This window comes from Oncorhynchus keta, chromosome 28 (genome assembly GCF_023373465.1).
Source record: "Oncorhynchus keta strain PuntledgeMale-10-30-2019 chromosome 28, Oket_V2, whole genome shotgun sequence".
In the NCBI taxonomy this organism is placed as follows: domain Eukaryota; kingdom Metazoa; phylum Chordata; class Actinopteri; order Salmoniformes; family Salmonidae; genus Oncorhynchus; species Oncorhynchus keta.
Window position 1 is genome coordinate 70,545,322 of NC_068448.1, and position 16,387 is coordinate 70,561,708.

The following is a 16,387-nucleotide window of genomic DNA, read 5'->3' on the forward strand; positions in this document are numbered from 1 at the left end:
GTTTGGTTCATCCTTGGCAGCAATTTCCAAACGCCTGAAGGTACCACGTTCATCTGTACAAACAATAGTAAGCAAGTATAAACACCATGGGACCACGCAGCCATCATACCGCTCAGGTAGGAGATGCGTTCTGTCTCCTAGAGATGAATGTACTTTGGTGCGAAAAGTGCAAATCAATCCCAGATCAACAGCAAAGGACCTTGTGAACATGCTGGAGGAAACATGTACAAAAGTATCTATATCCACAGTAAAACGAGTCCCATATCGATATAACCTGAAAGGCCGCTCAACAAGAAAGAAGCCACTCTAAAACCGCCATAAAAAAGCCAGACTACGGTTTGCAACTGCACATGGGGACAAAGATCGTACGTTCTCTGGTCTGATGAAACAAAAATAAACTATTTGGCCATAATGACCATCGTTATGTTTGGAGGAAAAAGGGGGAAGCTTGCAAGCCGAAGAACACCATCCCAACCATGAAGCACGGTAGTGGCAGCATCATGTTGTGGTGATGCTTTTCTGCAGGAGGGACTGGTACACTTCATAAAATAGATTATCATGCGGAAGGAAAATTACGTGGATATATTGAAGCAACATCTCAAGACATCAGTCAGGAAGTTAAAGCTTGGTTGCAAATGGGTCTTCCAAATGGACAATGACCCCAAGCAAACTTCCAAAGTTGTGGCAAATTGGCTTAAGGACAACAAAGTCAAGCTATTGGAGTGGCCATCATAAAGCCCTGACCTCAATCCTATAGAAAATGTGTGGGCAGAACTGAAAAAGCGTGTGCGAGCAAGGAGGCCTACAAACCTGACTCAGTTACACCACCTCTGTCAGGAGGAATGGGCCAAAATTCCCCAAACTTATTGTGGGAAGCTTGTGGAAGGCTACCTGAAACATTTGAACCAAGTTATACAATTTAAAGGCAATGCTACCAAATACTAATTGAGTGTATTTAAATGTCTGACACACTGGGAATGTGATGAAAGAAATAAGGCTGAAATAAATAATTCTCTCTACAATTATTCTGATGTTTCACATTCTTAAAATAAAGTTGTGATCCCAACTGACCTAGAACAGGAAATTTTTACTCAGATTAAATGTCAGGAATTGTAAAAACTGAGTTGAAATGTATTTGGCTAAGGTGTATGCAAACTTCCGACTTCAACTGTATATTATCCATGTCCTTGTTCAGACACAACTCAGAGAAACATAGGATATCACAGTTCTTCAGGTCATGTTAATATGATAGTCTTGTGGCTATACCGGTCTGCGACAGTGGAATTGGATGGAATTATGTTGAAATAAGACCTTCACTGAGTGGCTTAACATTCTGATTAAAATGCTGATTAGCACTCCCTTGTCAATCACGCTTTAATGCTACCAAACTCCAATGAGGCATTTCTCACCTAGCGTTTATGATGTGGCCTCAACCCTTCTGAATATTGCAGGAAATGCTAACTATTCCCTATTAGGTGACTGTTCATGAATCAGGCGTGTGTAACACAATGAAGTATTTGCTCTTACCAATCCAGAAGATTGTCAACTGTAGCTGAAGTTTTGTTCAAACAGGAAAAGCAGGTGTGGTTCTTGAAGACAGCAGCATCTCTGTCTGTCTGTTTCCCTTTCCAGCAGGTTACTGCTGCTACCAATCAGAGCATACAATAGATTCATTCAAATGTACCAATAGGAAAGCATACAGATTTCACATGACTACCGTAATTATTCTAATTAGGACACATCGACCCTGTTACACATACTGTAGCTAGTTGGCTTTTATAAAACGTTCCATTCTGTGTGAGCTGTGTACAAGTGGCCCCAAAATGCAAAAAGGCTGGTGGGAGGAGCTATATGAGGACAGGCTCCTTGTTATGGCTGGAATAGAATACATGGAACGGAGTCAAATGTGGTTTCCAAATGTATGGTGTGTTTTATACCATTCCATCTATTCCATTCCAGCCATTACAATGAACCCATCCTCCTATAGCTCCTCCCACCAGCCTCTTCTGGTTTCTAAGTGTGTGTTAGCCCTACAAAGCTTGTGGTCATGTATACAGTTAATAACAGTAAGTATACAGTTCGGAGGTGCAAACAACTCATTCTCAATCAGGATGGTCTGTCGATTATGGATATGCCTTCGTAAGTGGAAAAGTGTCCCCATACAGGCACAGTCACAGGTTGGGAATTAAGTCACATGGTGGGTAGGTGTTATACTGTATGTTTCAGAGGTAGCCATGCACACACACACACACACACACACACACACACACACACACACACACACACACACACACACACACACACACACACACACACACACACACACACACACACACACACACACACACACACACACACACACACACACACACACACACACACACACACACACAGACACCTGGGCTATGTGCACGTGAGGTCGAAAACCTGGGCTATGTGCATGTGAGGTTCTAGAACCTGGGCTATGTGTGTGTGAGGTTCTAGAACCTGGGCTATCTGTGTGTGTTAAAAGCTGCAACAGTAGTACCTTAAATCCTTCCAAAACAACTGGACACCACATATTATGAGGTATTGCTCCATGCCCTTCCAGTGCAGTTTGGGAGCCGTTTTTATACCCCTTTCCTTGATTTATTGTACGTCTCTTCTCCCTCGAGGAAGCTGACTATAGACCTTTGGTCAACAAGATAACTAATTAAATGCAATTACAGAGGGGTTGGAGAAGGCTAGGCTGAGTGCTTTGTCCTTGCACATTATAGGAACTTAAGCCACTAGCTAACATGCTCCACTGCCTTCAATCCCTACAGGCAAATAGCTAAGGTTATTGTCAAAACAGTCCACCAATGCACTAACTGAGGACAGTTCTGGGCGACGAGGTCATTTGCACCAATGGTCATTCATTAGCAATAAGCTCCTGTTTGTATGCAGTATTTCAACTGACTGACCTACTCATTATCAGTGAAGGATGTGTTTAGTAGTCAAATCTGGGCTTTTATTTATATACATTTACGGAGTACAATTAACGTGTTCATTTAAAAGAAAAAATACAATTGCATGGCTAGCTGTGTTTGATAGAGATTCAATTAAGCCAAACAAGTAAAATGTCTGTTTCCAGAAGTAGGCCGACTTTGCCCTAAAAACTGAAGGATCTGCCTGACTGTGAGGGGGGAGTCAACCTGTGTCTCTATCATGCTGCTCGTGCTAATTTCTATCAGGCATTACTGAGGCCTGGGTTAGGTGAGTGCTCTGACTTGGTTATTATTTTTTGCCGCCAGTTTATTCTCCCTTTAAAAATGAAAGCCCTCTCACCTTGGGCAGAAAAAACATACTATTCTTGTCTGCCTTCTCACTGCTACACTCACTGTGACAGCCTACCTCACAGACCAACACAGACACAGGTTTATATGCTACTGGGTAAATAATGAAATACTGTTTTAAATTGATTCCGTTCTAATGAATACCATAGTGTAGTTTGCTGTTTGGAGGGTTTGGGGAATATAATGAAAGTTAAGACTAGACAGAGGCAACATGAGCTATATAAAATGTGATTTTAATATCTGTAAGCAACCACCATCTAAATCAGTTCACATAACGCACAGTCATTTATAGACACATGCCAGGCATTAGGCTACTAATCAATGATCATCAATGATCATCAACTCCAATTCTCACTCTTGTGCTGGTCTACTCTTATGCTTGCCCTTTAAAGAAACTTTAAATATCACAGTCTAAAAAGAAAAGTTTCCCAGCAGTCAGGAAATTCAATTTGCACATTGGAGATAGGGAAGTGATCCCAGGATATTAGTCAGTCCAGTTTCACACTGGGCCTGGTCTTTCAATTAACAGCTATTTCCTTTCTCCAGATTATAAAACCTCATGTAGTGTTCAAAATCGATATAACTCCTCTTGGAAGATATGAACCTGTATGAATCTGCTCTTGTCACATAACTTTTATATTTTAATGATGGTATTTTTTCAGTCAGGATGGTATTTGTTCATTCTATTTGTTAATTCTCCTTGAATATGGTCTATTCAATGTATATTCTTACATGTATCCATGGATACAGTGCAATGCCACTTTCCGAATAGGCTACTTGAGGTGAACAATTCATTTTCGGCAGAAATGATCACTTAAGCAGCCATGGATTGTAAGAAAAGTACCCAAATTATCTGAGAAGTCATAGATCAGGGCAAATGAGGTTTGATATTGACCTGTGACATTCAACTACTAACACACAAAATTATTTTTTTTTAAATGTACTTGAGGCTCTCCCTGCACCAAAGAGTTGTAAAGATATAATATTTGCATAAAGGTCAGGAGTTCAGATACATGTGCATGTATGGCTCTGGAAGAGTTGTAATACTGCAGCACAGTGAGGTACATGGCTTCCTCTTACACATAATGCAATCCAGATATGCACCAATAGATTTGCATAGTTCAATTACACATGCGGCGAAACACAATCTGATAATAAATGATAAGTGTGAATGTGTGGGCCGCCGTTCTGTGAACAAATAGGTGCTGGGTTCAGGCACGACATATGAAGGCATCATTGTATAAACATCATTTATTTGCATTCTTCAACATGAGAAGAGCTATAATGCCACCTCTTAGTGCGTTTCAAGCCGCCAAATAACCATCACTGTGTGTGTTAAAAGGGATCAGGGTCAAGCTTCCCACTGGTGACAGTTAAACAAATGGGGTGAAAGCATGAATCGATGCCTCCACACAAGTGCTCTTACAGCGTCGGTACAGGAGAGAGAGTGCATGTTCCTAATGGAGCAGCAGCACTCCATCACAGAGATTATGTTGGAGATTTCAGCTGATTTCCCTGATGGATGAGTGTGTTGCATATTGTCATGGCACTGATGTGATCATGCTACATGCGGTCTGCCACCTGCCTCGTCTCTATGTTTCAAGGTCTGCAGAAAGGCCTGCGTTTAGAATATGGTAAAACAAAAAACTGCCTACATAGAAGAAAATGATCATGGTTTGATTAAGTGTCTGATGCATAGCCATTTCAAGTAGTGTACACACAAACCAGCTGGGTAAGATAACAGGTATCATTATGCCATATATCTGGGCCAAAAGTATATATATATTTATTTTCTATGATAGGCTACATGCCCGTTATTTAACTGACAAAGATCTGGTTCGGATTGAAACGTTGACAAGCAGTGAATTTGGGAGGAGAGTAAACAGTGTGAGGGCCTTCCTGTTCTTTACTGGTATTCTTTATTAGCCCAGCACCTACGTTTTTAAGGATGTGCGTCTGACTATTATTAACTTTTCTATAGGCTACATACCCATACCATAATCACAACTAGAGTACCTACATTTTAACAAATGTAGCGTCAACCAGGCTTTCACCTCTAGAACAAATGTAATCTATATCACAACAATAATATGTAGCACTTTGCATTTTAATTATATATATACGTACAAATACTATAGGCCTATTCTGGACAATCTACACACTATGTATAGATGTGTTACATTCTTGTTTCATAAGAACTGCATCATTCTGACGGCCAGGGCTATGTAAAATATTGTGTGAGCAATATGCTGTTTTAAATGTCTTCGAGGTAAAAGCAGTTGCCCCCTACTAAAGGCTGTGTTTACACAGGCAACCTAATTCTGCTCTTTTCCCATTTATTGGCAAAAGAGCTGATCTGATTGGTCAAAAGATGCAATTAGTGAAGAATTTGGCTGACTGTGTAAACAAAGCCGAATCCACTCCAGTAAAAAACCTTGGCTGCATTTAGACAGACAGCACAATTCTGATATTTTTGTCAGTAATTGGTATTTTGACCAATCAGATCAGCTCTGAAAAATATCAGATGTGAAAAGATCTGATGTGATTTGCCAAAATACCAATTAGTAAAAATAATATCAGAATTGGTCTGCCTTTGTAAACACAGCCTTACATACCAGACATTTCCAAAGTTTGATCTTCTGGTTAAGATGCTCCTACTGTAATGATAATCATTATTCTCATTTTGGTTCAATCATTATCTGAAGTCATTATATAAAAAAATATTTCGATTATTGCTAACATGACATTTGATTATATGTAATACTATAATTTCAGGGGGAAATGACTGCATTGTAGTAAGAATTAGACGTTGTTCAACATTTTCCACCAGAGGCACCATGCCTGTTGAAACTGAAGGGGCAATTTGGGGGATAAAAGTATACAAGATATATCCATTAATGCAAAGCCATGACATTTGGCCATAAATGCCCCCACTAAATACTTTCCAGTGGTGGGAAAAGTACCAAAGTAGACACCTTAATAGAAAATGACTTAAGTAAAAATGAAAGTCACCCAGTAAAATACTAGTTGAGTAAAGGTCTAAAAGTTTTTGGTTTTGAATATACTTATGTATCAAAAGTACATGTAATTGCTAAAATATACATAAGTATCAAAAGTACATGTAATTGCTCAAATATACTTAAGTATCAAAAGTATAAGTATAAATAATAAATAAAACATAAAAAAATCCTTATTCTAAGCAAACTAGATGGCACAATTTTCTTGTTTTTATTTTATTTATGGATTGCCAGGGGCACTCTCCAACACTCAGATATAATTTATAAATGAAGAATGTGTGTTTAGTGATTTTGCCAGATTAGAGGCAGTAGAGATGACCAGGGATGTTCTCTTGATAAGTGTGTGAATTTTAAAATGTTTCTATCCTGCTAAGCATTCAACATGTAACAGGTACTTTTGGGTGTCAAATAAATTGTATGGAGTATAAAGTACAGTACATTATTTTCTTTAGGAATGTAGCGAAGTTAAAGTAAAAGTTGTCACAAATGTAAATAGTAAAGTACAGATAAACCCCAAAACGACTTACTGTAAATAGTACTTTAAAGTATTTTTACTTTAATACTTTACACCACTGCTGTTGTTCACTATAAATTGTGTCACTGATATTAGACCTACAAATGCTTGTTTTTTCAATTATATTTACAGATTTTGATTGTATCCTAGAGATAAATTAGTCTCGCAGTATAAAACACATTGTAGATACCATATGGCCTAAAATATGTTGTTAATACATCTCAGAATTATTCATCTAATAAATGTTTTGTAGACAAATAATTCCACGGTGGGCGTTGTAATTCAAACCAATAACTAAATGTGTAGGCCTATCCGTAGCTTTTCTTTTCTCGCGTGTGTGTTAAATGTAGCCTACGTGAATATGTGCAAATGTGTGTTGAGAAGTGGGTGTCGCTGTGCATGCTGGTCCAAGAGGAACAGAAACACGGTGCAGAGAGGGAAGACACCTCGAACGCTGCTTACTTTGTCAAATGCGAGCCGAGAGTGCTGTGACTATTGGTGTAGGGTTCAAAGTCGATTGTAATCTGCAGTTTTGGATTTTTGCCAACTCGGATTGAGTTTTGCTAGGTGAAAGCGGGAGCAATACAATGTATCCATGCCCGACCTCTCATTGCTTCGCGGTCCTCTGACGAGCTCAAACCCACTGTCTATGGAGGGACATACGAAAAGCGCAACGCTCAGGTACCAAGTACCCCCATTTCGGTTATCTGGGAGATGGTAACAAATGAACGGCACTGGAGGGAACATGGTTGAGAGGACCAGCAAATTTTTGTTGATCGTCGTCGGATCCGTCTTCTTCATGCTGATTCTATATCAGTACGTGGCTCCTGGGGTGATGAACTTCGGGTCTCCGCAGGGGTACCTCGCCGAGGACAACATGGATATTTTCCCCACTCCGGATCCCCATTATGTGAAAAAGTACTACTTCCCTGTCAGAGACTTGGAACGCACCGTTGATTTCGAGATCAAGGGTGAAGATGTGATCGTGTTTCTTCACATACAGAAAACTGGCGGAACCACTTTTGGCAGGCATCTGGTGCAAAATGTTAGACTAGAAGTCCCGTGTGATTGCAGACCAGGGCAGAAAAAGTGTACATGCTACCGTCCCAACAGAAAGGAGACCTGGCTGTTTTCGAGGTTCTCCACTGGCTGGAGTTGCGGGTTACATGCGGATTGGACCGAACTCACAAACTGCGTTCCTGGAGTGCTCAACAAGAGAGAAAATAAATCTAAAAAACTGAGGTATGTGCGGAATGTTTTGACATTTATATTTGTCTTAACTCTCCTCAGTTTTGCTTCTCTTACGGGCATTGTAACATAGTAGGCTATGTCGCATTAGGAAAATAACCCTATTTAATGGTAACGTTATTCGTCCATGAGGCGCATATTAGAATAAAGAGCCACACATCCGTAGTCTGCTGTTGCCCCCGGGTCCCCCTCTCAACCCAGCGTGCGGGGTAAACATTATTTGCCCCTAAAAGTTAAAAATTACTACGTTAACAACAGCTCTTGTAAACGCTGATGATATGGATTCATGTTCCTTATTTGCAATATCACACCTGGGGACATGTTCACATCGGGGTCCTCAGGAATAGCAAGTACACTTTGACCACCACCAATTTTGACATGACATGCTACTTGACCAAGTATCCACGTTATTTCGCCCACTATACAATAAAATGATTATCTACGTCACCAATTCACTTGATCTCAAACCATTGTTTTGCATAGAGTGCTGCACAATACCATGAATTCACACACATGATGACGTCTGGTCGGGGTCCTCCTCATGCTTCATAAATACCAGATTCCACCTCAGTGTTGAGAGGTGTTGTACAGGCCTGCATTGGAAACTTCGCAGGGCTTTGTTATTTGCACTCTAGCAACATCCAATGCTATTTTGACAACCGAGATGACAGAGATCCTCTGTGGAAATCTTCCTATTAATTTGGGCAGTAGGGGGTTTCCCTAGCTGAGTCCAGGGCTCCATGGGATGGCACCATAATAAACCAGGAGCTTAACACTTGACAAGTTCTATCAAACAGCATCAGCACTGCATTAAGTCCTGTCAGTGTGACATCATACTGATTGCAGTCTTTTCCACTTCAAATCAGAATAAGACATTGCGTCACTCCATCTGTCACAATCCCACATTATATAAACCGGGGGACGTTTCAACAATCTCGTGTGCTCCCTAGCTGGGGATCACGCCATTGAGTAGTTTCACCTATCACTATGCTACTAGGTTAAGGTAAATAGGCCTAGATGCGGTGTGCCACTCACCACTGGTCCAGGGCCATCTTTGTTTTACTCATACCCTTATCAGTTTTAATAGTCAGTCCCAGTGCTGGGTTTTATTGGCCTGATGAACCGAGTTTCACATTGGGGCTGGACATTTTACAAACAAATCATCAATACCATCAAATCATACAAAATTATGAAGGTTGGGCCACAATTCCAAGAGGGCAATTTACTCACTCAGTGGCCAGTTTATTAGGTACACACATCTAGTACCCTGGCCAGTCACCTCTTTGCCTTCAGAACAGCTCGAATTCTTTGGGGCATGGATTCTATGTCCATATGCTGTGGCATTCAAATGTCGCTTAGTTAGTATCAAGGAACCTAACGTGTGCCAGGGAAACATTCCCCACACCATTACACAGTTGACACCAGACAGGGTGGGGCCATGGACTCGATGCTTATGCCAATTCCTGATTCTGACATCAGCATGATGCAACAGGATCCAGGATTTTGTCAGACCAGGTAATAGTTTTCCACTCCTCAATTGTGCAGTGTTGGTATTCGCCTGCCCACTTGAGCAGCAGCTTCTTGTTTTTAGCTGATAGGAGTGTAACCCAGTGTGGTCGTCTGCTGCAATAGCCAATCCGTGACAAGGACCGACAAGTTGTGCGTTCCGAAATGCTATTATTTGTCTGTTTGTGGCCCGCCTGTTAGCTTGCATCATTCTCCTTCGACCTCTCTCATCAAAAAGCTGTTTTTGCCTACAGGACTGCTGCTGACTGGGTGTTTATTTTTGTTTGTTGCACCAGTCTCTGTAAACCCTAGATGCTGTTGCGTGTGAAAAGCCCAGGAGGCCGGCCGTTTCTGAGATGCTGAAACCGGCGCGCCTGGCACTGACGATGATACCACGCTCAAAGTTGATTAGGTCACTTGTTTTGCCCATCCTGAAGTTCAATCCAACAGTAACTTGCTACATGTCTGCCTGCTTTATATAGCAAGCCATTTTTGTGAATGGGATGATGTACCTAATACATTGGCTACTGTATGTGTATGTACAGTACCAGTCAAAAATGTGTACATGCCTATTCATTCAAGGGTTTATCTTTATTTTTACTATTTTCTATGTTGTAGAATAATAGTGAAGACAACTATGAATGAACACATATGGAATCCTGTAGAAACAAAAGTGTTAAACAAATCATAATATATTTGAGATTCTTCAAATAGCCACCCTTTGCCTTGACAGCTTTGCACACTCTTGGAATTCTCTCAACCAGCTAAATGAGGTAGTCACCTGGGATGCATTTCAATTAACAGGTGTGCCTTTGTAACAGTAACTTTAAACCGTCCCCTCGCCCATACCCGGGCGCGAACCAGGGACCCTCTGCACACATCAACAACAGTCACCCACGAAGCATCGTTACCCATCACTCCACAAAAGCCGTGGCCCGTGCAGAGCAAGGGGAACCACTACTTCAAGGTCTCAGAGCGAGTGACGTCACCGATTGAAACGCTATTTAGCGCGCACCACCGCTAACTAAGCTAGCTATTTCACATCCATTACACCGTGTTAAAAGATCATTTGTGGAATTTCTTAATGCGCTTATCAGTTGTGTTGTTACAAGGTAAGGGTGGTATACAGAAGATGGCCCTATTTGGTAAAATACCAAGTCCATATTATAGCAAGAACAACTCTAATAAGCAAAGAGAAATGACAGCCAATTACATTAAGACATGAAGGTCCATACTGAACATTTCAAGAACTTTGAACATTTCTTCAAGTGCAGTCACAGAAACCATCAAGCGCTATGATGAAACTGGTTATCAGGAGGACTGCCACAAGAAGACCCAGAGTTGTCTCTGGTGCAGAGGATACATTCATTAGAGTCCAAATAAATGCTTCAGAGTTATAGACCCATCTCAACATCAACTGTTCAGAGGAGACTGTGTGAATCAGGCATTTTATGGTTGAATTGCTGCAAAGAAACCACTACTAAAGGACACCAATAAGAAGAAGAGACTTGCATAAGGCCAAGAAACACGGGCAATGGACATTAGACCGGTGTGTCTTTGTAAGACCGATGATCTCCGCATGTGTGGTTCCCACCATAAAGCATGGAGCAGGTGTGACGTTGTGGGGGTGCTTTGCTGGTGACACTGTGATTTATTTAGAATTCAAGGCACACTTAACCAGCATGGCTACTATAGGATGGCGTATCGCTGCAGAATGCTATCTGGTTTGCGCTTAGTCCCACTATCGTTTCTTTTTCAACAGGACAATGACCCAAAACACACCTCCAGGCTGTTTTAAGGGCTATTTTACCAAAGAGGAGAGTGGTGGAGTGCTGCATCAGATGACCTGGCCTCCACAATCACCTGACCTCAATCCATTTTGAGATTTGGGAAGGAAAGGCAACCAACAAGTGCTCAGCATATCTGGGAACTCCTTCAAGACTGTTGGAAAAGCATGCCAGGTGAAGCTGGTTGAGAGTGCCAAAGGTGTGCGAAGATGTCAAGGCAAATGGTGACTACTTTGAAGAATATCAAATGTAAAGTAGATTTTGATTTGTTTATCACTTCTTTGGTTACAACATGATTCCATATGTGTTATTTCATAGTTTTGATGTATGAACTATTATTCTATAATATAGGAAAATAAAGAAAATGCCTTGAACTGCTAGAGCTTCCCCGGTCAACTGTAATTGCTGTTATTGTGAAGTGGAAACGTCTAGGAGCAGCAACGGCTCAGCCGCGAAGTGGTAGGTCACACAAGCTTAAAAAAAAAGTATAATATAAAAAATTACTACTGAGTTCCAAACTGCCTGGAAGCCAAACTGTTTGCTGGGAGCTTCATAAACTGGGTTTCCATGGCAGAGCAGCCGCACACAAGCCTAAGATCAACATGTGCTATGTCGGCTGGAGTGGCGTAAAGCTGGCCGCCATTGGACTCTGGCGCAGTGGAAACGCGTTCTCTGGAGTGATGAATCACGCTTCGCCATCTGGCAGTCCGATGGACGAACCTGGGTTTGGCGGATGCGAAGAGAACGCTACCTGCCCCAATGCGTAGTGTCAGCTATAAAGTTTGGTGGAGGAGGTATAATGATCTCTATGCTACAGCATAGAATGACATTTTTAGAAGATTCTGTGCTTGCAAGTTTGGAGAAGACCCTTTCCTGTTTCAGCATGATAATGCCCCCGTTTTACAAGTCGAGGTCCAAACAGAAATGCTTTGTCAAGATCCCTGTGGAAAAAAACAACTGGCCTGCACAGAGCCCCGACCTCAACTCCATCGAGCAACTTTGGCATGAATTCAGGCATAATTGCCATACATCTGTGCCCACATCTCACAAATGCCCTTGTGGCTGAATGAAAGCAAGTCCCCGCAGCAATGTTCCACCATCTAGTGTAAAGCCTTCCCAGAAGAGTGGAGGCTGTTATGGCAGCAGAGGGGGGACCAACTCCATATTAATGCCCATGATTTTGGAATGAGCTGTTCAACAAGCAGGTATCCACATACTTTTGTGTGTATATGTATGCAATTTAGCCAGCACTTTTATCCCATGTGACTTTGACGCATGCATGCATACATTTTGTGAGTACAATTCATGGTTCTATACATTTTTTATTTTACCTTTTAACTAGGCAAGTCAGTTAAGAACAAATTCTTATTTTCAATGACGGCCTAGGAACAGCCTGTTCAGGGGCAGAATGACAGATTTGTACCTTGTCAGCTCGGGGGTTTGAACTTGCAACCTTCCAGTTACTAGTCCAACACTCTAACCACTAGGCTACCCTGCCTATGCATGCACAATAGGGTCATCTTTCAAAATGCATGCCTCATTAATGTTGCATATCTGGAAAAAGCCTTCTGTCAATCAAATGGGCACCGTCAGTGTTTCCATGGCCAATGTTACTAGTTCTGATTTCAAGGTCTCCTGACATTTTGTTAAATTTGCATGGCTGGTAAATAATGTATTTTGTTGTTCTTTGACAAAGTTGTATTTTGTCATGGCAAACATGGCCAGCATCTGGGGTTGAATATATGGTTTACTGATTCTTTTAATTTTAACATTCAGACATTAATATGGTTAGAAATGAGTTGTGTGTTTACACTCTATTTCCTGAGGGTGTTTTCATCTGCACCGTTGACCACTAATTGTCAGTGATTTGCCTCGTTCCCTTATTTGAGCTCGGTATATCACTGGCTGTTGTCCTTCTATTCTCCGATGTGCCTGTATCAGGGAATCATTTTGATAACGACTATATCCCTCTTTTTTTCCAACCATCCTGAAAACAGCCCTGGATTGTGAGTGGACCAAAAGACACGGAAAGGTCCCAATGGCCTACCATCACGGATGGTCCACCACACGCTATACTGATGGAAATGTGCATTTGGTGGATGGTTATGTCCAATCACTGTGAGAGAAGGGGTTAGAAAAAATGAGATCAACTGGCCTAATGCTGTAGATCGCTGGCAAAGCACTTCAATTATGTCCTGAAGCGCAGGTGTAATCTGGCTCTGCTGCCAGCAAGCCTCAGTTTTTGCAGTGCATCACAACCTCCAGCTCTGACTGATAGATCCATGTCAACAAGTAGTCTTCCACTCTCTGTTTTCAACAACATGGATTGAATGCACCACATTTGAAAAATCTGATTACGGCCTTTCCAGCTGCTCATATTTTTGATTGTAGCCTACACATGACGTCTATGTGATAATGAACGTGCTACATTCACAATAAATTGCAGTCTGACATAATCACGTGTGGTAATGTGAAGTAAGCATGAGAATGCCAGGGGAAGATGGTTGTGTTTGCAAATACATTCCAATGGAGCACCTCTGGATTTATTTATGTCATCGATATCTGATGAGAGCGACAGCCATCAGTCATTTAAATCATCATGTCGTACTGGGCATTCCAAACCTGTCTGTCCTTTTGAGCACTAATAACCCCGATTACCCTTTTTGCAGTTTTGAAAGTGGCTCCTGGAGTTGCAACTCAATATTAGGTAGGTGTCTGCACCCAGTGTCTGTTATTTCCTGATAGTGTCTGGTTGAAAATACAATCTACAGAGGACTTTCTAATAGGCAGGGTGGAGTTTTGTTTTGCCTGGTGACATCACTAGGCTTTATAGACCAGTAACAGCTAGTTTTCAGGTTACATATCCCTCCCGTTAGACTCCTCCAATTCGATCCCGCACTCAGACCACTCCCAGACAGTCCTAGCAAAATTCTTGCTTGTCCATTTGAATGGCTTTGGTCATTTTAATGGAAAACTATTTCAATAAGGTACTTCATTGTTGCCTAGAAATGATTTGATATTGAGGGGAAAACAGTTGCATTGGAACTTCAAGGATTTGAAGGTTGGAAATGCAAGAAAAGAAAGCAAGTTTGAGTGTTCTCACAGCAAAACCTCTGGGGATTTTTCAGCGTACTCCAATGAAATATCAAAAGTACTTCCCTCAAATGTAATGGTGTCTTGTTTTTGTCCGAAGTCAAGCTTCATCACTATCGTGCCGATAATAGCTGCAGTGAATGAGGTGTTACGAGCCAACAAGTGCCTCAAACTGACCGATGCACAGACCATCACCCTGTGTGTGTCACATGAGTATGTTCGTAACACCCATGTCTGCCTCTTCCATATTATGCTTTCCTAACATCCTTGCTGCCTCAAGCAGAAATAGGCCCAGTTCTAATCAGCTTGCATGATTGTAGAGTCGCTGAAGAATGAAGGCAGATCTTTTTTTCAAGGTGTGTCATGTCAACAACACTTCTGCTTGCGTCAGTTTGTGGGCATGTGACCTTGGGCAGACAGTTACTCTCACATTCTGTAATGTGTTTTGTCTGGAACAGCTGTGTCTACTTGTGAGGGACTGTCAGGAGCAGTAGCGATTTTAGTATGTAAATCTTGGTGGGACAAACAAACAAAATAATGTGGGATGCATGCCAGCAAAGCCACAACACTAAACAATACATTATTTGCATGATAACGGTGACAAGCGGGGCCCACAAACTGCTAGGGCCTTTCTAAAAGCTGTCCCAACCTCAGAGTCCCAACAGCAGTCCCAACACCTTACCACTGCTACACCTGGCTATCAGCTAAGCCTTGCCTGGCAGCGAAACAGTTCATTCAGCCTCATTTACTGCCTTTTAAATAACATAGCTGATATGGCTGACTTGCTTAAACAAATGTGGTTTCTACTGACAATTGAGATGTACAAACTATGGCGTAAGTGAACGACAAGCGGATAAGAGGCAATCTGTAATTTTGATTTAAGACATTAATGAGCGACGACAGACGTAGTCAAATATTTGTTCAGCACTTTTGAAATGTACAGCGACAGAATTCAGAACATGGGCCATTCTTATAGTGTACTCCTTGTACAAGTCAGAACCATAGGATAAATAAAGGGGGCATATAAACAGGCAATGAAAGCTCTTACAATATTCAATGGTAACATTTATCTTAAACAGGTTATAGGCTACATGTGCACCACCAAGTTAGAACAGTAGGCAACATTTAAGAGGTGAAAATAGACAGTTATTAGGTTGAGGCACATTGAAAACTGTTTGGGTCTTTGCGTGTCAAAGATACACGTCATAACACAATTTAATGCGTTAAATAAGATTTTAATTTGACACGTCAAATAGCACAATTCTATTACGGAAAGGTTGTGTGTGTGTGCTGTATTTGCACGTGCAAGCCAAGCGCCACCACTACTATCGGTAGCGCTGTCAAAGCTGTACAACAGAAGTTACATTTATGCAACAGCGTACAAGATATTCTTTTGTGGGCACATTTTGTCATCAAAGTCTGGCATTCTCGAGAGCGAGATAACTTCATTGAATAGCAGGCTAATGTTAGTGGTTGCTTTGCACTGCTTGCAGTGAGCCACTGATTCCTTCCAAACAACTCATTGTTGAATTTGCGATTTCCAACTTGTGTAATCTTTGTCCAATGGCTGATGAGCACCGATACGTTTTATCAATCATTTATCTTCATATGACAAGGATTAAAAAGGATTTGTCAGTAGATTTGTCGACTTGATTCATGATGACTGCTAGCTTAGACTTTGACACAGTCCATTCAAAGCTACTGCACATGTAAAATGACGTTAAATCACGTTATCTGTGGCTAATGACCTTGAGCATTCTTCAAGGGCACTTGTAATATAACTATGGCAGGACCCAAAGGGATGTCTACCCTTACTAAGGACTTCAAATTGCCGATGACGTACTGTCCCCATGAGTGACGGAACACTGAGCCAATCACGGCGCTATGCTCCTATTTTCGGCTGGCTCC

General features: G+C 41.4%; 1 protein-coding gene across 1 annotated transcript in view; it reads left to right on the top strand.

The window, feature by feature from the left end:
• Window positions 1-7,199: 7,199 nt before the first annotated feature.
• The window catches only part of hs6st1b (heparan sulfate 6-O-sulfotransferase 1b), a 106,840-nt gene continuing 97,652 nt past the window's right edge, over window positions 7,200-16,387 (top strand). The window contains exon 1 of the mRNA XM_035741955.2: window positions 7,200-8,087. Coding sequence (XP_035597848.2) covers window positions 7,570-8,087 — 518 coding nt within the window. The 5' untranslated portion in view covers window positions 7,200-7,569. The remainder of the gene's footprint in view (window positions 8,088-16,387) is intronic.